This window comes from Thunnus albacares, chromosome 22 (genome assembly GCF_914725855.1).
Source record: "Thunnus albacares chromosome 22, fThuAlb1.1, whole genome shotgun sequence".
NCBI lineage: Eukaryota > Metazoa > Chordata > Actinopteri > Scombriformes > Scombridae > Thunnus > Thunnus albacares.
In genome coordinates, this window is record NC_058127.1 from 8574089 (window position 1) to 8601311 (window position 27223).

The following is a 27223-nucleotide window of genomic DNA, read 5'->3' on the forward strand; positions in this document are numbered from 1 at the left end:
CTCAAACACTGGCTGTTGTTACAATGAAGATACAGGTACTGTAGACTATGATGTGTGTTTGTGTGTGTGTGTTTGCTAATGCTGTTTGACTCAGGTCTCTACTGTGTTCTTGTGTTTAAAGCAGCACTAATCAATATTTTGATGTTAACAGTGGATCAAATAACAAAGTGTAATGTGAAAGTTGTCGGTTTCACTGACAAGCCCACAGATAATTATCCGCCGGCTGTTTTGTTCTTCTCGATTCTGTGTTTCGTCTATTTTGGATCATTGTTTTGGTTTTTGTGGCCCAAAAAGTAACTCTCATAAACCTTGTTTCCAGTAGAATCAGGCAGCTTCTTCAGCAAAAGGCTCTGATAAACTGATTGTACCCTACCTGCACAGCACCAAATGGCAGGCAGACAAAGTGACAGTGACTGAGGAACATAATTAAGCATCTAATAGTTAAAGAGACAGATATTTGCCTCAAGAGTTAGTAAAAACCAAAATAGAGCTAAAAGGAGAGTGAATATTGAACTTCATTAATGATGCTTTAAGTTGAATAATGGACATAGTTTCATTGGTTGAGTCAAAATTCAATTGTTTGGGCCAACTAACTCTAAGTAACATTATATTTACTATAAATAAAGGAAAAACATTGTAGCTTATATTCTGTTGACTATTCTCAATTATAAATGAATTGGTAATATTATGAGTCTCCTGTTAGCTAACTCTGGTTCTGAAAAAATACAATTCTTTGGCTCCACACACTAAGGTTTGCCCCTGCCTTTCAGAAAAATGTGAACAATAAAACTCAAAGCTATTTGTAATTTGAGTAAAACTTCTTGAATCTGCTTGTTTTTGCATTGTTGCAGGGATCTTCACAGCACCAGTGAATGGTCTCTACTACTTCAGCTTCAACACCTATGGCTACAACACTCATAACACAGGGGCCATTTTAATAAAGAATTGCGTCCTTCAGGTTTCAACCTTTGATTTCCGTGGAGCTGACACCTCAGACACTACCAGTAATAACGCTGTTCTGCAACTGGTTGCTGGCGATAAGGTGCACTTGGAACTGTGGGATAACGGCAGAGTGTTTGATAACCATAATGCACACACGACCTTCAGTGGTTTTCTCCTCTTCACTGTGTAGATGATCAGACATCACACATTTACATTACGGTTATATCCTGAAGAGAGACACTCGTGCAATAATAGTAATGTTTGTAAAATCAGTTCTCCTAGATTGTGACACTGTCGTTAGGCATGTGCTGATATGAAAATTCAAAAGTATAATCATCTTGGCTCAAATAAGATAAACATGTCTACCTACTGCTCTATCACTTTGTAAAGCTCTTGGAAACGCTTTTGTATGATTTTGTGCCATAAACGTGAACTTCAACTATCAATATATAAAAAAAACTGATTGAAAAAAAAACCTCAAAAATAATCGTACACATCAAGCAACTTTTGATGAAAGTAGAGTTTGTGAACATCTTCAGAACAATAAATGCAAAACAAAAGAAACTTTTTACATTGTCTCTTTTCCTTTCTTTGGTGGCTAAACACTGCTCTCTGCACCCTCTGAAAGTCTGATGTAAGAGCAGCTCCCTCTTGTTGTTATGGTTGGTTAGGACAGTAATGGGTGTAAAAAGATATTTATTAATCTTCAGTTGTTATTGTAATAATTATTGTACCATCTCAAACTAAACCATGAACACTTTGAATACAGTACATTTAATCTGAATACATATTGCAATGGATAACATACTGTAGCCTATATATTAGGCTACACTAGGCATGCTAAAAGATTAAATAGATAGTAGATTTAACTACATAAATTCATCATGATCTAGAATCGTAGTATTATACTTACACCCTTACATCCTCTACAATAGAAGAATATTTGCTTCTTTTTTTTAAAACCACAATATGCAAGTTCTGGAAACCAAGCTAGTGCTAGCATGAGACTCGAAAGTGAGCTACTCTCCTTCCTCCCCTCCCTCTCTCTTCTCCGTTTTTCCACCAAACCTTTTACCTGCATTCTCGGCTAATATTAGCTTGGATCCCCGGTACAAGAGGAGTAGTAGGCAAGAAGCCTGTTCATGTATTGATCGACAGCCATGAGCTTCCTGAGGTTTGGGCTGATAAAAAGCTGCTGTAAAGCACATAAAAACTGTCAGTGATATGTCTATTTGTAGTTACTGCCTTGAGAATCAGCATCAATCAATCAATCAATCAATCAATCAATTTTTATTTATATAGCGCCATATCACAACAGAAGTCATCTCAAGGCACTTTTCACATAGAGCAGGTCAAGACCGTACTCTTTAATATACAGAGACCCAACAATTCCCCCATGAGCAAGCACTTGGCGACAGCGGTAAGGAAAAACTCCCCTTTAACGGGTAGAAACCTCAAGCAGACCCCGGCTCTTGGTGGGCGGCCATCTGCTTTGACCGGTTGGGTTGAGAGAGAGAAAGAGAGAGGGAAAGGGGGAGGGGGGACAGAAGAAAAAAATCACAACAACAACAACAACAAGCACGAGCAGCAACAGCCAGGGAAGGATGCCATCAGGACTGCGAAGGACCGCAAAGGTTCGGCCCGGGACTCAGCTTTTCCTGTGAGATGAGAAAGCACAAAAAACTCTGGGGAAGAAGCAAAGTTAGTGACATGCATTGATGTTACATGAATGCATACAGATGGAGAGGAGGAGGAGGAGAGAGGAGCTCAGTGCAACATGGGAAGTCCCCCAGCAGTCTAGGCCTATAGCAGCATAACTAAGGGCTGATCCAAGGTGAGCCTGGTCGGCCCTAACTATAAGCTTTATCAAAAAGGAAAGTTTTAAGCCTACTCTTAAACATAGAGAGGGTGTCTGCATCCCAGACTGAATCCGGTAGATGGTTCCATAGAAGAGGAGCCTGATAGCTGAAGGCTCTGCCTCCCATTCTGCTTTTAAAGACTGTAGGGACCACCAGTAAGCCTGCATACTGGGAGCGCAGTGTTCTAGTGGGATAATACGGTGTTATGAGCTCTTCAAGATATGATGGTGCCTGACCATTAAGGGCTTTGTAGGTTAGGAGAAGGATTTTAAATTCTATTCTAAATTTTACAGGAAGCCAATGTAGTGAAGCTAAAATGGGAGAAATGTGGTCTCTTTTTCTAGTTTTAGTCAGAACACGTGCAGCTGCATTCTGGACCAGTTGGAGAGTCTTTAGAGACTTGTTAGGGCAGCCTGATAATAAGGAATTGCAATAATCCAGCCTAGAAGTAACAAATGCGTGAACTAGTTTTTCTGCATCTTTTAGGGACAGGATGTGCCTGATTTTTGTGATATTACGTAAGTGAAAAAAGGCAGTCCTTGAGATTTGATTTATGTGGGAGTTAAAGGACATATCCTGATCAAAGATAACTCCCAGATTCCTTACGGTGGTGCTGGAGGCCAGGGTAATGCCATCCAGAGTAGCTTTATCATTAGATAATGTGTTTCTAAGGTGTTTAGGGCCAAGCACAATAACTTCAGTTTTATCTGAATTTAGTAGTAGAAAATTGCAGGTCATCCAGGTCTTTATGTCGTTAAGGCATGTTTGGAGTTTGTTTAACTGATTGGGTTCATCTGGCTTCACTGATAAATATAATTGGGTGTCATCTGCGTAACAATGAAAATTTATGGAGTGTTTCCTAATAATATTACCTAAAGGAAGCATATATAAGGTGAATAGAATTGGTCCAAGTACAGAACCTTGTGGAACTCCGTGTCTAACTTTTGCCTTCATGGAGGATTCATCATTAACATGTACAAACTGAAATCGGTCTGATAAATAGGACTTAAACCAGCTTAATGCAGTTCCTTTAATGCCAATTAAATGTTCCAGTCTCTGCAAAAGGATTTGATGGTCAATTGTGTCGAATGCAGCACTAAGATCTAACAGGACAAGTATAGAGACAAATCCTTTGTCCGATGCAGTTAGGAGGTCATTTGTGACTTTCACCAGTGCTGTCTCTGTGCTATGATGCGCTCTAAATCCTGACTGAAAATCCTCAAATAAACTATTGTTATGTAGAAAGTCACATAACTGATTAGAGACTGCTTTCTCAAGGATCTTAGATAGGAATGGAAGGTTAGATATAGGTCTATAATTGGCTAAAACACCTGAATCAAGAGTAGACTTCTTAAGAAGAGGTTTAATTACAGCTATTTTAAAAGACTGTGGTACATAGCCTGTTACTAAAGACAGATTGATCATATCTAGTAAAGAAGTGCTCACTAAGGGTAAGGCTTCCTTAAGCAGCCTAGTTGGGATGGGATCTAAGAGACAGGTTGATGGTTTAGCTGAACAGATCATTGAAGTTAGTTCAGACAAGTCTACTGGAGAAAAACAGTCCAAATATATGTCAGGATTTACTGCCGTTACCAAGGTTCCTGTGTTTGGGGAGAGAACGGTGCCTGTTGAGGGCAGGAGGTGGTTAATTTTGTCTCTAATAGTTAGAATTTTATCATTAAAGAAGCTCATAAAGTCGTCACTACTGAGAGCTATAGGAATACATGGATCAGTAGAGTTATGACTCTTTGTCAGCCTGGCCAAAGTGCTGAAAAGGAACCTAGGGCAGTTTTTATCCTCTTCTATTAATGCTGAGTAATAGGCGGCTCTGGCATTACAGAGGGCCTTTCTATATGTTTTAAGACTATCTTGCCAGACTAAGCGAGAGTCTTCTACTTTGGTGGAACGCCAAATCCTTTCCAATTTTCGCGATGTTTGCTTTAATTTGCGGGTTTGGGAGTTAAACCATGGAGCTAACCTCTTATGTTTTATTATCTTCTTTTTTAAGGGGGCGATGGAGTCGAGTGTTTGTCTTAGTGAGCCTGCAGCACTATCAATAAGATTATCAATTTGGGAGGGACTGAAGTTAACATAAGAGTCCTCTGTAGTATTGAGACATGGCAGTGAGTTCAGTACTGACGGAATTGCTTCCTTAAATTTATCTACAACACTATCAGAGAGACATCTAGTGAGGACATTTTTGTCTAGTGGTGTATAATCCAGTAATAGGAATTCAAAAGTTATTAAAAAATGATCTGATAAAATAGGATTTTGTGGAAAAATTATTAAATGTTCAATTTCAATCCCATAAACCAGAACAAGGTCTAGGGTGTGGTTAAGACAGTGAGTGGGATTATTTACACACTGAGAGAAGCCAATTGAGTCTAATAATGAGATAAATGCAGTGCTGAGACTGTCATTATCAACGTCCACATGAATATTAAAATCACCTACAATAATTACTTTATCTGTACTAAGGACTAAATACGACAAAAACTCTGAGAATTCAGATAGGAATTCAGAGTACGGGCCAGGAGGACGATACACTATAACAAATAGAACTGGCTGTAAAGTTTTCCAGGTTGGCTGAGAGAGACTAAGAACAAGGCTTTCGAATGAGTTATAGTTAAATTTAGGTCTAGGGTTGATGATTAGGCTTGAGTTGAAAATGGCTGCAACTCCTCCTCCTCGGCCAGTGTCTCGAGGAATATGAGTATTAATATGACTGGGGGGAGTGGATTCATTTAGGCTGACATATTCTTCATGACACAGCCAGGTTTCAGTGAGACAAAATAAATCAATATGATGATCTGAAATTAAATCGTTTACTAAAACGGCTTTAGATGAAAGAGATCTAATGTTCAAGAGTCCACATTTAATTACCTTATTTTGTTGTACTATTGCAGTAGTGGTTTTAATTTTTACTAGATTTTCATGAATGACTCTTCTTTTGTTTACTTTGGATTTAATTGCTTTATGTGGTCATAGCATAAGAGAGAGATAGCTATGGAAACTACATTTTGTCTTTGTTTTTTGTTGTTCATTTTGATTTGAGTCTTTCTACATGTTTTTACAGCAAACTGGATGTGTCGAAAAGTTTTAATGTCTCCCGACACCAGTAAATGTTATGAGAAAAGCTGTCTGTATACATGAGCAGATACAGTTATAAATATTAGGCTCTGCAGTATTTCTACAGTGGTAACTGTGGTAACAGTCCCATCATACAGTATTTCAATTTTGGTAAAATATTCCTAAATCTTATCATCTTTATCAAAGAAGCTTTTGACATTAGCTAGATGGACAACTGAATGCTTTTAGTGCGTTCAGACAAAGAACTTAAGAGGACAAAGTGTGGAAATGGTTAACTTAATGCTGCTTTATCAATATCTTTATAGTAAATGACATTTGGACTTGTTGTGCCATATCAACTAATTTATATTTAACTTGCAGTCATATATATATTGTATTGGCAATAATACAGCAGTAATAATTCATGTCAATATTACTTCTACTTCCATTGTCCCGAATAAAACATGTTTGATGTCAAACAGGAGCAGAAATTATGACTTTTAAGACATCTAAACAGTCACTATCAGGTGACTGTTTATATTTACAGGTGTTGCTGCCTCATATCTGTGTGATGTGGCTCATTCTGTCCATTTAAACCTACATCCACCTCACCTGCTTGAAGGTCAAAGATTACAGAGTCTACAGACAAACCTGTTCTGACATCATCATATGGTGCTTATGGGGCGCTCCAATGTCTTATCAGACCTGTAAAATCTGTAGACCGTCATAGTTATCACTGTATCAAACACCATCACTGGAAACATTAAGACTTTGCTGAGCTGGTTCAACTGTTATCAATCATTAGTCTTACAGAGAATCCATCAGAATTATAAGAAAATTGCACTTGGGTTTATTAAATAATAGTACAGGAATAAATGGAGCATTTATGCTTTGGGACCTTTTTTTTCAGAATCTCAATGGAGATAAAAGATGTAAAACAGTGTAAAACATGTAAAGCCTTCCTGTCAGTATGTTGATCTGAGACATGTGGATGAGTGTACAAACCATAAAATAAAATCTGAGATTATATTGGATTTGAACAATGCCATATGTGAAATATATGTGGATTATGTTGTTGCTCCATTTTAGCTTTTGAGATTAAGAAAGGAACTTTACATTTTATTTGTTTTTTGTTGTTGTTATTGTTTGGATGAAAACTCATGGAGTATCCAAAATAAAAGGGTTGATTCCCTGTGAATCATTAGATTTTTATATTTTAGTCATTGTTTATGACATGAAGTTGTAAACGAAACAGTCAAGACTCATTGGACTAATGTTTCGAATGATTTATTTTGGTTGAAAATAGTAACATCTATCTGTTTAATCGAAGTTTGAGTTTTATTGGTAGCACAGTAGATGCTTCATTCATCTCAGGTTTTTGGACATACTGTATATTCAGACAGGAATAAACTGAACCACAAAAACCATTCTTGAGTCGTCGATTCTCACATGGGACGGACCAGAAAGCCACTGAAGGTGATACGTCTCTCAGCTGCCCAAACATGAGTTTTTGCACCCAGGCACACACACACCTGATCTCCTTTCTGCAGCTCCAGAAATACTTCATTTCCTCCATAATCAGCTGTGTCATAGCCGAACCCGGAGAAACTTTGGTCATCAGCCGTCATGACAATGCTCTCGCAGTTCTTCATCAGGAACAGCCTTGATGCATGTTGTCCTCCAGCATGATAGAAGAAGGTAAAATAATACACCTACAAAAGGTGCACTGAAGATACCTGCTGAAACAAAATGGGATTTTTCAAATGTTAAAGGTTTCTGAAAAACTCTGAAAAACATAGGGTTAAAATTTTTTGCCTTAATGATTGGATCAAATTGAAAGTACACAAAACATAGAACTGGTCCAAAGAGAACTGAATCAGAAATGAAATTAGCATTAAAATGCATACAAATCTTACCAAGTGTATAGAAGTACCATTTTCTATTTATATTATTGATCATTTTCAAGTCATATTTTATTCATGTATTTATTGTAACAAAGTTAATTATTATTACAGTAGATCCTATCCAACACCTATGTTTTTTTTGAAAACTTAAGAAGTTTAAACAACTACAAGTAAGATAAAATGACAACACCAGCAAGACTTGGTTGGGTTTCTGGCTATCTGATGAATGAAAGTCCAACATTAACTCTGTTTTTCAGCTCTGGTTTGGTCTCCATCAACACCTTAGGAAAATATTGTTTTTTTCTTTAACTTTCTAGGTGCTCTCTGTTTACCAGCTAGTCAGTAGACACTACTTATTTTTCTCTGCAGTTTAATGCAGATGTAAGCAGCGATAAGACTGAACCTACTTGTGCAATAAATCTGTCACTAAGATTGACCGCTTTCACTTTACATTAAGTTAAAATATTCATTGTTTTTCATTTTAAGTTTTTTTTGGTCTAGAATTGCACTGGTTATCAATAAACCCCCAAACTTAAAAAACTGTGTATGGACAAGCCATGATAGTAATGTGATTTCCTGTACAGCTATTGTAGGCATCACCAATGTTTGTAATCGCCTTGTTGTAAACCACAGTTGTGTCCTCACTAAAGGGTCCATGGGCCCCACTGTGTTCTGCCAGGGCAGTGAATGCCACATTGGTTCTCTCTATATAAAAGAAACATTCTCATCATCCTATTTTGTAAATGCATTTCTTTTCTACATCATATCTTGTGTAAGTGAGCACTTTGTATATTAAAATCTTTAATGAAAAAGTTTCATTCTATCTTGTATCAGCTGGGCTTCCACATCTTACAGTTTTTTTTTCAAGGCATCCATCTCTGTTGGTTGATCACTTGTTTTGGGATAGCAGGTGGACTCATTTTCTTTTTCTCAGTCTCCAAAGCTGTGACTTGTAAGGTCACTGTGGCAGCTTTTATGTTGTTCTATCGGCGATAATGTGTTGTCACATGCCTCCTTTACCCAAATATAAAGAATCTGTGGCAATTGGAAAATATGTTCCTGGCTGATAACATTTCTGAATAATTTTCTCAGGGAAACGTGGGCTTGCACCAACTTGTTTACTGGTTGCATACGGTGTTTAATTACTCTCAAAACCTGCTCACATAAAAACAAGGTGCATGCACGTGATACGAGCCAACAGAACAGTATTTGAAGGAGATGAAGGATGTCTGGGTTTCCTTACTCAGTCTGATGCCACTGCGACCCAGTCCAGGATAAGCGGTGGAAAATGGATGGATCAACTTGTTTGCTGGTTTGCAGAAGATTTACCGGGTATTGAGCAAAACCTTCACATTCTACAGGCAATTTAGAGTTGCCAGTTAACCTAATGTGCATGTCTTCGGTCTGGAGTCAAGCTGGAGAAACTGTCATCAGGCCAAAATTTTAATTTGTGCAATACTTTGGTTTATGACCAAATACCTGCACCTGCAAATACCTGACATCCCTTCAGCTTCAGCAGTATTTTGTGTTTAGCATTAATTACCAAATATTAGCATGGTAACACGCTAAACTAAGATAGTCAACCAGATAAACACAAAACCTGCAAAATGTTATTGTGAGCAAGTTAGCAGGCTGATGTTAGCATTCAGCTCAAAGCACCACTGTGCTAAAGCACAGTCTCACAGAGCTGCTAGCGTGGTTGGTGGTTTTCTATCTTTTTCTTATTGCCAACAAATCTAATGTGCGGGGACACACCAACAATGAATTGATCCTACTTACAAGTATTGTTTTTTTATCCAAAGCTTGATATACCATATTCATCCATGCCGTAGACCTTGTAGAACACATCAATGAGCCACACCGTTACACTGGGTGACATGTTCCTTTGTTTTTGGACAACTGAGGTCTACAGCAAAGAGGAATAAGATATATCAGACTTTGGATACACAAACAACACTTGTAAGTAGGATGAGTTCATTGTTGGTTTGGCTCTGCACCTGAGGTTTGTTGACGATAAGAAAAATAGAAAGCAGTGCGCAAAAAGGTGTTGGCACACAAGATGCCTTCTTCAGTGTGAAACGTCCCTGTGCTTGTATTGGACAATTTAAACAAAATAAAAATAAAATATCTAATTGATTTGGATGTGCAAATCCCTTTTTGTGCTTTGGATTTTGACTTCATGGTTACATGCACCCCAGCTCTGTCATGTCTTTTGGTTGACTGTGATGTTTTTTACTTCTACAATAAGAAAAATATAGAAAATCGCCAGCCTTATTCTTTATGTAAGAGTTTGAACTCTGATTTATTGACTTGTGTGGTTGTTTGACTTTTGACACAGCTATTGCTCAACGCTTGGTGAATCTACTGCAAACTGGTAAAGCTGATATTACTCCCATACTTTCCTGAGAAATTTATGTTGATATCTTCTTAGCCACACCTCACTGGCTAAGAAGATCACACTGATCTTGTGCAATCAACAGTAAAAATATTTCTTACTTTACAGATTCAAAAGTTTTACAAATATATACGATTGCAACTAACGATTATTTTCATTGTGGATTATCTCAAATTAGTTGTTTGGTCTATACAAAATGTTGATTTCTGTTTCCCAAAGCCCAAGATAACATCCTTAAATGTCTTGTTTTGTCCCGACCAACAGTCCACAATCCAAAGATTTTCAGTTTACAGTCACAGGAGATCAACCAGAAAATATTCATTCGTATTATATTCATTTGAGAGGCTGGAACCAGAGAATTTAGGAGAAAATGACAAAAAAAAACGATTAATCAATTAGCAAAATAGCTGGCGTCTATTTTTCTGTCAATCGACTAATCGATGAACTGACTAATCAACTACCAGTTTTTCAAGAGCCCCCAAATCCAAAATTTTGTGGCTTCTGGGAGAGCTCAGGCTTGACCATTGTTTGACATTCAACATAACTATTGCTCAACCAGTCTTCTGTTTCTTGAGTAAACAAGTTGGTGCAACTCCCACCTCATTGTTTAACACAAACAATGCTATTCAACAGCTATTTCATAAGCTGATTATATATTTGTATAACGTTTGAAAACAAAGTAAGAAATATTTTCATCTGAGATGCAGTGAAAGTGTAAATTACAATAAAATGGAAATAGCCTAATCAGTTAAAGTACAAGTGCTTCAAAATTGTACTTGAGTCAATTCTTATAGTAGTTTCTTTCTACCACTGGGCAACAGACTGAAAGCAGTCTAGAAAACTTGATTTTCCTTGGAAGTAGAGATATATTTCTGTAAGCTGTTTTATTTAATATTATTTAATATTTACTTTGATTTACCATGTATGTTTTTATTTTTGGCCAATGTATGTAGAGTATAGGCTGCACTGTCTTTCTTTCTTCTTCTTTTTTTGACTGTGGGCACAAAATGTGTGTCAAATCAGTGATTCTTAACAACCGGTCCATCCAGTGTTGGTTACTGCAGCTCACCTCCTGACAGCACAATCTTTGATGATCACACATCTTTGTTAAACAGGTGTTTATCAGAAAGAAAAAAATAAAGAGTACAATGGAACCCTATCATTTTTCAACGGAATGCAACAAACCCAAGTTTCTGAATAAGTGGTAAGTTGCCTCCCTTCCTTCCTGAAGCTGTCTGACAAGCCCCCCACTACGTGCGAAAAGACATCAGTTTTTAGAAGCGATTCATAAGGATTATGGAGAGAACAGACAAATGATGTCGGCTTTCTCACAGCTGCTGATAGAGGCATCAGATCAGCAAAAGCTTCTGTGTGTCATTCAGTCCCTCCAGAGTTTCTCCAGGAGTTTTTTGGTGATTGTTATAGCCAAAAATGTTTGATTTTGCAGCAGCTTTTCTCAAAAATTGCAATACAACTTGTAGTGCTTTATGTGTTCTTATTGTGGTGACATTGCGGGAATTGAGAAAAATTGCATGCAAAGGAAAATAATACAACTTTTATTAAACTTCTACAAATGAAGAGTCATATGTAATCACTTCCTTTGATAAAAAAATAAAAAGCATACAGCATATCACAGAAACACCTATATTTCAGTGCTAATGTTTTAATTTACTCTCTGAACATGAGAACAGGCTCAAAGTTATATAAAAAGAGAATACTGTATTTGAGTTCCATTTATAAGCCTTTATTAAATAAACATCTTCTACATGAATGCACTGTGATGACATAAATTACCACAACACAAAATACGACAATTGGTCCAAATCACAAGCAGACTGTTGATTTGGCCGTTTCATGCGGAAAAGTTGTGGTAATTTAGCAAAATTGCAAGCTCTCGCAAATATTGCATAGATTTCTTGAATTTGCGTTAACAATTGCCATTGCAAAATCACAATTTCCTGGGAGTACTGGTCATCTTGGAGTGCATGGACCAACAAGTGTTTTCTTTTAATTTGGAGAACAACTCATGATCACTTGCTCTTCACTTCATGTTGGTAACATCTGTTCTGTGTATCATACTGTGGTTTAGTTCCGCTGTCTTATATGTGGGTGTGTGTGTAGATATTTATGTATGTACTATATATGTGAATGTACTTACATGTAATGTGTAAGCAGCATTTTAATGTTGCAGCTTTATAGTTCGTGGGTAGTTTTATAAGAACAACTCATATTTTATAAGATGATTATATATATTTGTCTCACTATTTAATCTGCAAATCTAGAAATATTTTTACTGCTGATTGCACAAGATCAGTGATAACTGACTCAAGTACAATTTTGAGGCACTTGTACTTTAACTGATTAAGCAATTTCCATTTTATTATACTTTATACTTCCAATGCATTTCAGGGGAAAATATTTCCTGACCCAAAAGTTATAGAAATATACAACCCCACCCCAACGCAATTGCAGAGGATTGATTGAGCAATAGCTGTGTTGAATGTCAAACAATGACACAAGTCAAGCGTCTAAAAGCCATACAAGCATCTGCGAAGTTGTCCTTTGGCACAGTGGTGCTGTGATGTCAATGTTAATGAATTCCTCTTAGATTCTTTACAATTGGGTAAAGGAGGCACATGACAAAACATTATCATCGATCGAACAATATGAAAGCAGCCACAGTGACCTTACAAATGACAGCTTTGGAGACGGAGCAAAGAAAATTAGTCCGCCTGCTATTCCAACACAAGTGATCAGTGAGATTGATTAAGCAACAGCAATAACTGAAAATTCTTTAATTCTGCAGCCCAACAGTAGAAAGTAACTACTGTAAGAATTGATTTAAGTACAATTTTGCGGCACTTGTACTTAAACTGATTAGGCAATTTCCATTTTATTGTACTTTATACTCCCACTGCATCTCAGAGGAAAATATGTATTACTTTGCCGATTCAAAAGTTATTGAAATAAACAACCCCACTCCAATTTGTTTACGCAGTTGCGGAAGATTGATTGAGCAATAGCTGTGTTGAATGTCAAACGACGCAAGTCAAGAGTCTAAAAGCCATGAAAGCACCTGTGAGGTTGTCCCCTGGCGATCTTTATAATTGGGTAAAGGAGGCTCAATTCCTGCTTCTGTTTTGCTCAATACTTGGTAAATATTTTGCAAACCAGTTAACAACTTGGTTCCAGCCCACGTTTTCCTGAGGAAATTATTCAGAAATCAGCCAGGAACAGAGCACCACCACAGATACTTTATAATTGCATAAGGGGGGCACGTGACAACACATTATCGTCGACTGAAGAATATAAAAGCATCCACAGTGACCTTACAAATCACAGAGTAAAAGAAAATCAGTCCGCCAGCTGTCCAAACACAAGTGATCAACCGACGGAGATGGATGCCTTCAAAGAATACCTGGAAGCCATGGCAGCCCAGCTGAAGGACAGCCAAATCCAGATTGAGGAACTGAAGAGAAAAGGTAGAAAGAATCTTTCTCATTAAAGATTTTAATGAGTAATTTTCTCTTTAAGCAATGTTTGTATTTTGATAAAATACACAAGACAAGACATAGAAAAGAAATACATTTACAAAATATGATAATGAGAATGATTTGTTTTATATAGAGAGAACCATGGTGGCATTCACAGCTGTGGCAGACGGTGGGGCCCATGGACCCTTCAAAATGGACATAACTCTGGTTTACAACGAGGTGATTACAAACATTGGTGATGCCTACAATAGCTGCTCAGGTAAGATCATTATATAATGCCCCAATCATAATCATCTATGTGATTGTTTGGTTTGTTTTGGTTAGTTTCATGGCTTGTCACAGTTTCTGAAGCTTTGGATTTACTAATAACCAGTGCAATTCTAGACTAATACAACTCAACTATATACTGAAACAAAAAACTTGAGTAATTAATATTTTTTACATCAACAATGAATATTTGAACTTCATGTAAGGTGAAAGCGGACAGTCATAGTGATAGAGATTTATTGTTAGTCTTATCACTGCTTACATCTGCATTAAACTGCAGAGAAAAAAGGGTAGTGGCTACTGGCTAGCTGGTAAACAAAGAGCATCTAGAAAGTTACAGAGCTAAAAAAGAGAGTTAATATTGGACTTTCACTCATCAGATAGCTAGAAACCCAACCCAAAATACATGTTAATACTGCTCCATGTATGCTGGATGTGTAATAGGCACTTCTTGGCTATAACCACTTCACATCGGAGGCTTTTGTTTTTCAGCTTGTTGTAGATTTCTTCTGCCTGCCAGAAGCCAAACAAAGTAATTAATGCAGCTTTAAAGAGAGACATGATCAGAACTTTCTGCAAATGATATTGCAACAAGATCTTCCTAAAGATAAACAAAGCTTTGAAAACCCAACATATAATCAGTATGTTATAAGTTTCTACAGTATTAACAATATTTATGTCTTCATGTGTTTATGCAGGTATTGTCATTTTATCTTATTTGAAGTTATTTAAACTCAAAAAAACAGGTGTTGGGTACGATCTATTGTGATAATAATTTACTATGTTACAATAAAAATATAAATAATATATGACTTGAAAATAATGAAGAATAAAAATAAAAAATGGTACTTCTATACACTTGGTAAGATTTGTATGCATTTTAGTGTTAATTCAATTTCTGATTCAGTTTTTTTTAACCCTAGGTCTTTCAGAGCTTTTCAAAAACTTTTAATAATTGAAAAATCCCATTTTGTTTCTGCAGGTATCTTCAGTGCACCTGTTGCAGGTCTTTATTATTTTACCTTCTTCTATCATGCTGGAGGAGAACATCCATCAAAGCTGTTCCTGATGAAGAACTGCGAGACCATTGTCATGACGCATGATCACAAATCACGCTATGACACAGCTGACAATGGAGGAAATGCAGCATTCCTGCAGCTGAAGGAAGGTGATCAGGTTTTTGTGCGCCTGGTTGCAAATACTCATGTTTGGGGATCATGCCATACCAACTTCAGTGGCTTTCTGGTCCGTCCCATGTGAGAATCAATGACCCCAGAATGGTTTTTGTGTTTCAGTTTATTCCTGCCTGAATATACTGTACATCCAAAAACATGAGATCAATGAAGCATCTACTGTGCTACCAATAAAACTCAAATTTCAATTAAACAGATAGATGTTACTATATTCAACCAAAATAAATCATTGAAACATTAGTCCAATGAGTCTTGACTGTTTCATTTTCAACTTCATGTCATAAAAAGTGACGAAAAGTATAAAAATCTAATGATTCACAGAAGATCAAGCCATTTTGGTAACTCCATGAGCTTTCATCCAAACAATAACAACAAATGAGTTAAATATAAAGTTCCTTTCTTAATTTCAGCAGCTAAAATGGAACCACAACATAATCCATATATATTGCACCTTTGGCATTGTTCAATCATATATAAATCTAACTTGTTGTCTGGTATCACTGTCAGTGTGACTGAACATTTGTCAGTATAATCTCAGATTTTATTTTATGGTTTGTACACTCATCCACACATCTCAGATCAACATTATTATTTAATTGAGAGACAATTTAACATTTTCACTTTTAGAGCTCATTTTGAGGGTTGTCCTGTACTGTTATTGGTTTTGTATTCAACACATTTGCAGTAGGAGTTGAACCAAAATGATGTAAAGACCCATAAAAAGCTCTTGTAGTTACAACAATTATTCTACTGTTTTACCTGTTAATTTTAGTGATTAGTTTAGTAAATGAGCTATGTAATTATATATTTTAGAAAGCTGATTATTATGAATAACAACAATGTTCATCATCATTTATGGTAATATTCATAACATTTTGTATCCAGCTGTGGTTTTCTTCACTATTTTTCTTCCATGTAGAGCTGATGTAGTTCAGAAAGCTCTTGTAGGTCATTAAAGCACAAGTTTAAAGGCAGAGAGTGTTGTGGTGTTTTTGTAGTGTTTTTTTCTTCTGTATTAGAGTCCAACCAGGAAACAAGACACATCCATATTCTTATGTGAACCTGACGGTGAAATACTGAAATGTTGGACTATAAGGGAAAAGTCAGGGGATCACCACAGTCATTCATTCTTTATCATTATCTGGACACCATGAATGTCTCTGCAGAGTTTCATGGCAGTCCATCAAATAGTTATTGAGATGTTTCAATCTGAATAAAAATTTGCGAGTCAATTTCCTAATCATATGACATATTTCCTTACTTGTTTTGTGCAACACAAGAAAACACACAATTGTGTATGAAATAACAACAATGGTGTCAGCCAGGGATAGAGCATCACCACAGGTTCTATATAATTGGGTAAAGGAGGCACATGACAACACATTATCATCGATTGAACAATATAAAAGCAGCCACAGTGACCTTACAAGTCATAGCTTTGGAGACGGAGCAAAGAAAATTAGCCTGCCTGCTATTCCAACACAAGTGATCAACCAGCAGAGATGGATGCCTTCAAAGCATACCTGGAAGCCATGGAAACCCAGCTGAAGGACTGCCAAATCCAGATTGAGGAATAGAAGAGAAAAAGTAGAATGAAACTTTGTCATTAAAGATTTTAATGAAGATTTATTAAAGAGCAACTTTTAGGTGTCCTCAGTAACTTAATGTGTGAGGAAATGATGTAGAAACTGGATTTTATAGAGAAAATATCAATAAGTTAACTGTGATAAATATGGATTCCAGTGTTAGTTTTGATGTGGATGAGGCATTTATACCCATGACAGACTAGAGTCTTATTATTCTGAGGCATCCAAGGGGCCAGTAACAGGCAAGAAAAAATGATTAAAATGCTGTATTTATATAGCGCCTTTCTAGTCTTCCGACCACTCAAAACGCTTTACAATACATGTCAATATTCACCAATTCACACACACATTCATACACTGATGGCAGAGGCTGCCATGCAAGGTGCAAACCTGCTCATCAGGATCTAATCTAATGCACATTCACACCAACTCTCACGAACGCTGGCACAGCCATCGGGAACAATTTGAGGTTCAGTGTCTTGCCCAGTGAGGAGAAATAACAGCCATTAGTGAGAATGTGAGTTGTAGTGTTAGAGGAAGTTTGAAGAATTGTAAAATTTGCAACCTGTGTGTGTTCTCGTCTGTGAGGGTTTTAATGTTCCACAGCTGCTCCTAAGATCGCGTTTTCCGCCTCTTTGTCAAATTGTGGTGAGGTTTACAAAGGACCCTGCACAGACAAGATCCTGGTTTTCAAAAGGGTCTTCTCGAACACTGGCTGTTGTTACAATGAAGATACAGGTACTGTAGACTATGATGTGTGTTTGTGTGTGTGTGTTTGCTAATGCTGTTTGACTCAGGTCTCTACTGTGTTCTTGTGTTTAAAGCAGCACTAATCAATATTTTGATGTTAACAGTGGATCAAATAACAAAGTGTAATGTGAAAGTTGTCGGTTTCACTGACGAGCCCACAGATAATTATCCGCTGTTTTGTTCTTCCCGGTTCTGTGTTTCGTCTATTTTGGATCATTGTTTTGGTTTTTGTGGCCCAAAAAGCAACTCTCATAAACCTTGTTTCCAGTAGAATCAGGCAGCTTTTTCAGCAAAAGGCTCTGATAAACTGATTGTACCCTACCTGCACAGCACCAAATGGCAGGCAGACAAAGTGACAGTGACTGAGGAACATAGTTAAGCATCTAATAGCTAAAGAGACAGATATTTGCCTCAAGAGTTAGTAAAAACCAAAATAGAGCTAAAAGGAGAGTGAATATTGAACTTCATTAATGATGCTTTAAGTTGCACAATGGTTTCATTGATTGAGTCAAAATTCCATTGTTTGGGCCAACTAACTCTAAGTAACATTATATTTATTATAAATAAAGGAAAAACATTGAAGCTTATATTCTGTCGACTATTCTCAATCAAAAATTAATTGGTAATATTATGAGTCTCCTGTTAGCTAACTCTGGTTCTGAAAAAATACAATTCTTTGGCTCCACACACTAAGGTTTGCCCTTGCCTTTCAGAAAAATGTGAACAATAAAACTCAAAGCTATTGTAATTTGAGTAAAACTTCTTGAATCTGCTTGTTTTTGCATTGTTGCAGGGATCTTCACAGCACCAGTGAACGGTCTCTACTACTTCAGCTCCAAGACCTATGGCTACAACACTCATAACACAGGGGCCATTTTAATGAAGAATTGCGTCCTTCAGGTTTCAACCTTTGATTTCCGTGGAGCTGACACCTCAGACACTACCAGTAATAATGCTGTTCTGCAACTGGTTGCTGGCGATAAGGTGCACTTGGAACTGTGGGAGAACGGCAGAGTGTTTGATAACCATAATGCACACACGACCTTCAGTGGTTTTCTCCTCTTCACTGTGTAGATGATCAGACATCACACATTTACATTACGGTTATATCCTGAGGAGAGACACTCGTGCAGTAATAGTAATGTTTGTAAAACCAGTTCTCCTAGATTGTGACACTGTCGTTAGGCATGTGCTGATATGAAAATTCAAAAGTATAATCATCTTGGCTCAAATAAGATAAACATGTCTACCTACTGCTCTATCACTTTGTAAAGCTCTTTGAAACGCTTTTGTATGATTTTGTGCCATAAACGTGTACTTCAACTATCAATATATAAAAAAAACTGATTGAAAAAAACCCCTCAAAAACACAGATCAAGCAACTTTTAATGAAAGTAGAGTTTGTGAACATCTTCAGAACAATAAATGCAAAACAAAAAAAACTTTTTACATTGTCTCTTTTCCTTTCTTTGGTGACTAAACACTGCTCTCTGCACCCTCTGAAAGTCTGATGTAAGAGCAGCTCCCTCTTGTTGTTATAGTTGGTTAGGACAGTAATGGGTGTAAAAAGATATTTATTAATCTTCAGTTGTTATTGTAATAATTATTGTACCATCTCAAACTAAACCATGAACACTTTGAATACAGTACATTTAATCTGAATACATATTGCAATGGATAACATACTGTAGCCTATATATTAGGCTACACTAGGCATGCTAAAAGATTAAATAGATAGTAGATTTAACTACATAAATTCATAATGATCTAGAATCGTACTATTATACTTACACCCTTACATCCTCTACAATAGAAGAATATTTGCTTCTTTTTTTTAAAGCCACAATATGCAAGTTCTGGAAACCAAGCTAGTGCTAGCATGAGACTCAAAAGCGAGCTACTCTCCTTCCTCCCCTCCCTCTCTCTTCTCTGTTTTTCCACCAAACCCTTTACCTGCATTCTCGGCTAATGTTAGCTTGGAGCCCCGGTGCGAGAGGAGTAGTAGGCAAGAAGCCTGTTCAGCTTCCTAAGGTTTGGGCTGATCAACAGCTGCTGTAACGCACATAAAAACTGTCAGTGATATGTCTATTTGTAGTTACTGCCTTGAGAATCAGCATAAGAGAGAGATAGCTATGGAAACTACATTTTGTCTTTGTTTTTTGTTGTTCATTTTGATTTAGGTTTTCCTACATGTTTTTACAGCGAACTGGATGTGTCCAAAAGTTTTAATGTCTCCTCACACCAGTAAATGTTATGAGAAAAGCTGTCTGTATACATGAGCAGATACAGTTATAAATATTAGGCTCTGCAGTATTTCTACAGTGGTAACTGTGGTAACAGTCCCATCTTACAGTATTTCAATTTTGGTAAAATATTCCTAAATCTTATCATCTTTATCAAAGAATCTTTTGACATTAGCTAGATGGACAACTGAATGCTTTTAGTGCATTCAGACAAAGAACTTAAGAGGACAAAGTGTGGAAATGGTTAACTTAATGCTGCTTTATCAATATCTTTATAGTAAATGACATTTGGACTTGTTGTGCCATATCAACTAATTTATATTTAACTTGCAGTCATATATATATTGTATTGGCAATAATACAGCAGTAATAATTCATGTCAATATTTCTTCTACCTCCATTGTCCCGAATAAAACATGTTTGATGGCAAACAGGAGCAGAAATTATGACTTTTAAGACATCTAAACAGTCACTATCAGGTGACTGTTTATATTTACAGGTGTTGCTGCCTCATATCTGTGTGATGTAGCTCGTTCTGTCCATTTAAACCTACATCCACCTCACCTGCTTGAAGGCCAAAGATTACAGAATCTACAGACAAACCTGTTCTGACATCATCATATGGTGCTAATGGGGCACTCCAATGTCTTATCAGACCTGTAAAATCTGTAGACCGTCATAGTTATCACTGTATCAAACACCATCACTGGAAACATTAAGACTTTGTTGAGCTGGTTCAACTGTTATCAATCATTAGTCTTACAGAGAATCCATCAGAATTATAAGAAAATTGCACTTGGGTTTATTAAATAATAGTACAGGAATAAATGGAGCATTTATGCTTTGGGACCTTTTTTTTCAGAATCTCAATGGAGATAAAAGATGTAAAACAGTGTAAAACATGTAAAGCCTTCCTGTCAGTATGTTGATCTGAGACATGTGGATGAGTGTACAAACCATAAAATAAAATCTGAGATTATATTGGATTTGAACAATGCCATATGTGAAATATATGTGGATTATGTTGTTGCTCCATTTTAGCTTTTGAGATTAAGAAAGGAACTTTACATTTTATTTGTTTTTTGTTGTTGTTATTGTTTGGATGAAAACTCATGGAGTATCCAAAATAAAAGGGTTGATTCCCTGTGAATCATTAGATTTTTATATTTTAGTCATTGTTTATGACATGAAGTTGTAAACGAAACAGTCAAGACTCATTGGACTAATGTTTCGAATGATTTATTTTGGTTGAAAATAGTAACATCTATCTGTTTAATCGAAGTTTGAGTTTTATTGGTAGCACAGTAGATGCTTCATTCATCTCAGGTTTTTGGACATACTGTATATTCAGACAGGAATAAACTGAACCACAAAAACCATTCTTGAGTCGTCGATTCTCACATGGGACGGACCAGAAAGCCACTGAAGGTGATACGTCTCTCAGCTGCCCAAACATGAGTTTTTGCACCCAGGCACACACACACCTGATCTCCTTTCTGCAGCTCCAGAAATACTTCATTTCCTCCATAATCAGCTGTGTCATAGCCGAACCCAGAGAAACTTTGGTCATCAGCCGTCATGACAATGCTCTCGCAGTTCTTCATCAGGAACAGCCTTGATGCATGTTGTCCTCCAGCATGATAGAAGAAGGTGAAGTTGGTATGGCATGATCCCCAAACATGAGTATTTGCAACCAGGCGCACAAAAACCTGATCACCTTCCTTCAGCTGCAGGAATGCTGCATTTCCTCCATTGTCAGCTGTGTCATAGCGTGATTTGTGATCATGCGTCATGACAATGCTCTCGCAGTTCTTCATCAGGAACAGCCTTGATGCATGTTGTCCTCCAGCATGATAGAAGAAGGTAAAATAATACACCTACAAAAGGTGCACTGAAGATACCTGCTGAAACAAAATGAGATTTTTCAAATGTTAAAGATTTCTGAAAAACTCTGAAAAACATAGAGTTAAATTTTTTTGCCTTAATGATTGGATCAAATTGAAAGTACACAAAACATAGAACTGGTCCAAAGAGAACTGAATCAGAAATGAAATTAGCATTAAAATGCATACAAATCTTACCAAGTGTATAGAAGTACCATTTTCTATTTGTATTATTGATCATTTTCAAGTCATATTTTATTCATGTATTTATTGTAACAAAGTTAATTATTATTACAGTAGATCCTATCCAACACCTATGTTTTTTTGAAAACTTAAGAAGTTTAAACAACTACAAGTAAGATAAAATGACAACACCAGCAAGACTTGGTTGGGTTTCTGGCTATCTGATGAATGAAAGTCCAACATTAACTCTGTTTTTCAGCTCCAGTTTGGTCTCCATCAACACCTTAGAAAAATATTGTTTTTTTCTTTAACTTTCTAGGTGCTCTCTGTTTACCAGCTAGCCAGTAGACACTACTTATTTTTCTCTGCAGTTAAAGCAGATGTAAGCAGTGATAAGACTGAACCAACTTGTGCAATAAATCTGTCACTAAGATTGACTGCTTTCACCTTACATGAAGTTAAAATATTCATTGTTTTTCAATTTAAGTTTTATTGGTCTAGAATTGCACTGGTTATCAATAAACCTCCAAACTTAAAAAACTGTGTATGGACAAGCTATGATGGTAATTTGATTTCCTGTACAGCTATTGTAGGCATCACCAATGTTTGTAATCACCTTGTTGTAAACCAGAGTTGTGTCCTCACTAAAGGGTCCATGGGACCCACCGTGTTCTGCCAGGGCAGTGAATGCCACATTGGTTCTCTCTATATAAAAGAAAACATTCTCATCATCCTATTTCTTTTCTACATCATATCTTGTGTAAGTGAGCACGTTTTATATTAAAATCTTTAATGAAAAAGTTTCATTCTATCTTGTATCAGCTGGGCTTCCACATCTTACAGTTTTTTTTCAAGGCATCCATCTCTGTTGGTTGATCACTTGTTTTGGGAGCTTGAGTTGTTTTGTACTTGAGTCAATTCTTATAGTAGTTTCTTTCTACCACTGGGCAACAGACTGAAAGCAGTCTCGAAAACTTGATTTTCCTTGGAAGAAGAGATATATTTCTGTAAGCTGTTTTATTTAATATTGTTTAATATTTACTTTGATTTACCATGTATGTTTTTATTTTTGGCCAATGTATGTAGAGTATAGGCTGCACTGTCTATTTCTTTCTTCTTCTTTCTTTGACTGTGGGCACAAAATATGTGTCAAATCAGTGATTCTTAACAACCGGTCCATCCAGTGTTGGTTACTGCAGCTCACCTCCTGACAGCACAATCTTTGATGATCACACATCTTTGTTAAACAGGTGTTTATCAGAAAGAAAAAACAAATGAGTACAATGGAACACCCTATCATTTTTCAACGGAATGCAACAAACCCAAGTTTCTGAATAAGTGGTAAGTTGCCTCCCTTCCTTCCTGAAGCTGTCTGACAAGCCCCCCACTACGTGCGAAAAGAAATCAGTTTTTAGAAGCGATTCATAAGGATTATGGAGAGAACAGACAAATGATGTCGGCTTTCTCACAGCTGCTGATAGAGGCATCAGATCAGCAAAAGCTTCTGTGTGTCATTCAGTCCCTCCAGAATTTCTCCAGGAGTTTTTTGGTGATTGTTGTAGCCAAAAATGTTTGATTTTGCAGCGTTTTTTCTCAAAAATTGCAATACAATTTGCAGTGCTTTATGTGTTCTTATTGTGGTGAAATTGCGGGAATTGAGAAAAATTGCATGCAAAAGAAAATAATACAACTTTTATTAAACTTCTACAAATGAAGAGTCATATGTAATCACTTCCTTTGATAAAAAATAAAAAGCATACTGCATATCACAGAAACACCTATATTTCAGTGCTAATGTTTTAATTTATTCTCTGAATATGAGAACAACAGGCTCAAAGTTATATAAAAAGAAAATACTGTATTTGAGTTCCATTTATAAGCCTTTATTAAATAAACTTTCACCTCAACATTAGTACCCAATAAAATCATCCAATAATGCCATTAAAATAAAATCATTATCATAAAAGTATAGTGTATTTGTCCATCCTCTACATGAATGCACTGTGATGACATAAGTTACCACAACACAAAATGCGACAATTGGTCCAAATCACAAGCAGGCTGTTGATTTGGCCATTTCATGCGGAAAAGTTGTGGTAATTTAGCAAAATTGCAAGCTCTCACAAATATTGCATAGATTTCTTGAATTTGCGTTAACAATTGCCATTGCAAAATCACAATTTCCTGGGAGTACTGATCATTTTGGAGTGCATGGACCAACAAATGTTTTCTTTTAATTTGGAGAACAACTCATGATCACTTGCTCTTCACTTCATGTTGGTAACATCTGTTCTGTGTATCATACTGTGGTTTAGTTCCGCTGTCTTATATGTGGGTGTGTGTGTAGATATTTATGTATGTACTGTATATGTGAATGTACTTACATGTAATGTGTAAGCAGCATTTTAATGTTGCAGCTTCATAGTTCGTGGGTAGCTCTATAAGAACAACTCATATTTTATAAGATGATTATATATATTTGTCTCACTATTTAATCTGCAAATCAAGAAATATTATTAAGAAAATTAGTCCGCCTGCTATTCCAACACAAGTGATCAGTGAGATTGATTAAGCAACAGCAATAACTGAAAATGCTTTAATTCTGCAGCCCAACAGTAGAAAGTAACTACTGTAAGAATTGATTTAAGTACAATTTTGAGGCACTTGTACTCCCACTGCATCTGAAAGGAAAATATGTATTACTTTGCCGATTCAAAAGTTATAGAAATAAACAACCCCACTCCAATTTGTTTACGCAGTTGCGGAAGATTGATTGAGCAATAGCTGTGTTGAATGTCAAACGACACAAGTCAAGAGTCTAAAAGCCATGAAAGCACCTGTGAGGTTGTCCCCTGGCGATCTTTATAATTGGGTAAAGGAGGCTCAATTCCTGCTTCTGTTTTGCTCAATACTTGGTAAATCTTTTGCAAACCAGTTAACAACTTGGTTCCAGCCCACGTTTTCCTGAGGAAATTATTCAGAAATCAGCCAGGAACAGAGCACCACCACAGATACTTTATAATTGCATAAGGGAGGCACATGACAACACATTATCGTCGACTGAAGAATATAAAAGCATCCACAGTGACCTTACAAGTCACAGCTTTGGAGACAGAGCAAAGAAAATCAGTCCGCCAGCTATCCAAACACAAGTGATCAACCGACGGAGATGGATGCCTTCAAAGAATACCTGGAAGCCAGGGAAGCCCAGCTGAAGGACAGCCAAATCCAGATTGAGGGACTGAAGAGAAAAGGTAGAAAGAATCTTTCTCATTAAAGATTTTAATGATTAATTTTCTCTTTAAGCAATGTTTGTATTTTGATAAAATACACAAGACAAGATAGAGAAAAGAAATACATTTCCAAAATATGATAATGAGAATGTTTTGTTTTATATAGAGAGCATCATGGTGGCATTCACTGCTGTGGCAGAATACAGTGGGGCCCATGGACCCTTCAACATGGACAGAACTCTGGTTTACAACAAGGTGATTACAAACATTGGTGATGCCTACAATAGCTGCTCAGGTAAGATCATTATATAATGCCCCAATCATAATCATCTATTTGATTGTTTGGTTTGATTTGGTTAGTTTCATGGCTTTTCACAGTTTCTGAAGCTTTGGATTTACTAATAACCAGTGCAATTCTAGACTAATACAACTCAACTATATACTGAAACAAAAAACTTGAGTAATTAATATTTTTTACATCAACAATGAATATTTGAACTTCATGTAAGGTGAAAGCGGACAGTCATAGTGATAGAGATTTATTGTTAGTCTTATCACTGCTTACATCTGCATTAAACTGCAGAGAAAAAAGGGTAGTGGCTACTGGCTAGCTGGTAAACAAAGAGCATCTAGAAAGTTACAGAGCTAAAAAAGAGAGTTAATATTGGACTTTCACTCATCAGATAGCTAGAAACCCAACCCAAAATACATGTTAATACTGCTCCATGTATGCTGGATGTGTAATAGGCACTTCTTGGCTATAACCACTTCACATCGGAGGCTTTTGTTTTTCAGCTTGTTGTAGATTTCTTCTGCCTGCCAGAAGCCAAACAAAGTAATTAATGCAGCTTTAAAGAGAGACATGATCAGAACTTTCTGCAAATGATATTGCAACAAGATCTTCCTAAAGATAAACAAAGCTTTGAAAACCCAACATATAATCAGTATGTTATAAGTTTCTACAGTATTAACAATATTTATGTCTTCATGTGTTTATGCAGGTATTGTCATTTTATCTTATTTGAAGTTATTTAAACTCAAAAAACAGGTGTTGGGTACGATCTATTGTGATAATAATTTACTATGTTACAATAAAAATATAAATAATATATGACTTGAAAATAATGAAGAATAAAAATAAAAAATGGTACTTCTATACACTTGGTAAGATTTGTATGCATTTTAGTGTTAATTCAATTTCTGATTCAGTTTTTTTTAACCCTAGGTCTTTCAGAGCTTTTCAAAAACTTTTAATAATTGAAAAATCCCATTTTGTTTCTGCAGGTATCTTCAGTGCACCTGTTGCAGGTCTTTATTATTTTACCTTCTTCTATCATGCTGGAGGACAACATCCATCAAAGCTGTTCCTGATGAAGAACTGCGAGACCATTGTCATGACAACTGATCACAAATCAAGCAATGACTCAGCTGATAATGGAGGAAATGCAGCATTCCTGCAGTTGAAGGAAGGTGATCAGGTTTTTGTGCGCCTGGGTGCAAATACTCATGTTTGGGGATCAAGCCAAACCACCTTCAGTGGCTTTCTGGTCCGTCACATGTGAGAATCAATGACCCCAGAATGGTTTTTGTGTTTCAGTTTATTCCTGCCTGAATATACTGTACATCCAAAAACATGAGATCAATGAAGCATCTACTGTGCTACCAATAAAACTCAAATTTCGATTAAACAGATAGATGTTACTATATTCAACCAAAATAAATCATTGAAACATTAGTCCAATGAGTCTTGACTGTTTCATTTTCAACTTCATGTCATAAAAAGTGACGAAAAGTATAAAAATCTAATGATTCACAGAAGATCAAGCCATTTTGGTAACTCCATGAGTTTTCATCCAAACAATAACAGTAGTTACTTTCTTCTTAATTTCAACAGCTAAAATGGAACCACAACATAATCCATATATATTGCACCTATGGCATTGTTCAATCATATATAAATCTAACTTGTTGTCTGGTATCACTGTCAGTTTCCTGTTACTGAACATTTGTCAGTATAATCTCAGATTTTATTTTATGGTTTGTACACTCATCCACACGTCTCAGATCAACATACTGACAGGAAGGCTTTACATCTGTTTTTACATCTTTTTATCTCCATTGAGATTCTGAAAATAGATCCCAAAGCATAAATGCTCCATTTGTTCCTGTACTAGTATTTAATTGAGAGACAATTTAACATTTTTATTTTCAGAGATCATTTT

General features: G+C 36.4%; 1 protein-coding gene and 1 long non-coding RNA gene across 4 annotated transcripts; one reads left to right on the forward strand and one right to left on the reverse strand.

Moving 5' to 3' along the window:
- Positions 1 to 1113: 1113 nt before the first annotated feature.
- LOC122974533 lies at positions 1114 to 6747 on the reverse strand. The gene is made up of 3 exons (XR_006400396.1): positions 6576 to 6747; positions 6308 to 6309; positions 1114 to 1124 (listed from the first exon to the last, which is right to left on the reverse strand). It is a non-coding gene; the product is annotated as an uncharacterized LOC122974533 (long non-coding RNA).
- Positions 6748 to 12836: 6089 nt separating this feature from the next.
- On the forward strand, positions 12837 to 26736 carry LOC122973718 (complement C1q-like protein 4). Of its 3 annotated transcripts, none has more exons than XM_044341429.1 (3): positions 12837 to 13651; positions 13797 to 13922; positions 14913 to 15197. In XM_044341429.1, exons 1-3 carry the CDS (start codon positions 13567 to 13569, stop codon positions 15188 to 15190), a joined length of 489 nt encoding a protein of 162 aa, XP_044197364.1. In that variant the 5' UTR covers positions 12837 to 13566; the 3' UTR covers positions 15191 to 15197. The 3 variants fall into 3 exon arrangements, with proteins under 3 accessions (XP_044197364.1, XP_044197362.1, XP_044197361.1); XM_044341427.1 differs by lacking the exons at positions 13797 to 13922; positions 14913 to 15197 and adding exons at positions 25168 to 25296; positions 26286 to 26736 and having other exon boundaries at positions 13033 to 13651; XM_044341426.1 differs by lacking the exons at positions 12837 to 13651; positions 13797 to 13922; positions 14913 to 15197 and adding exons at positions 24821 to 25022; positions 25168 to 25296; positions 26286 to 26736.
- The last annotated feature ends 487 nt before the right edge of the window (positions 26737 to 27223 follow it).

Excerpts from the sequence above, each read along its gene's own strand:
- LOC122973718 (XM_044341427.1), top strand. The coding sequence starts at position 13,567 with ATGGATGCCTTCAAAGAATACCTGGAAGCCATGGCAGCCCAGCTGAAG. Across the intron at positions 13,652-25,167 it reads TGAGGAACTGAAGAGAAAAG|AGAGCATCATGGTGGCATTC; the intron begins GTAGAAAGAATC and ends TGTTTTATATAG. Across the intron at positions 25,297-26,285 it reads TGCCTACAATAGCTGCTCAG|GTATCTTCAGTGCACCTGTT; the intron begins GTAAGATCATTA and ends TTGTTTCTGCAG.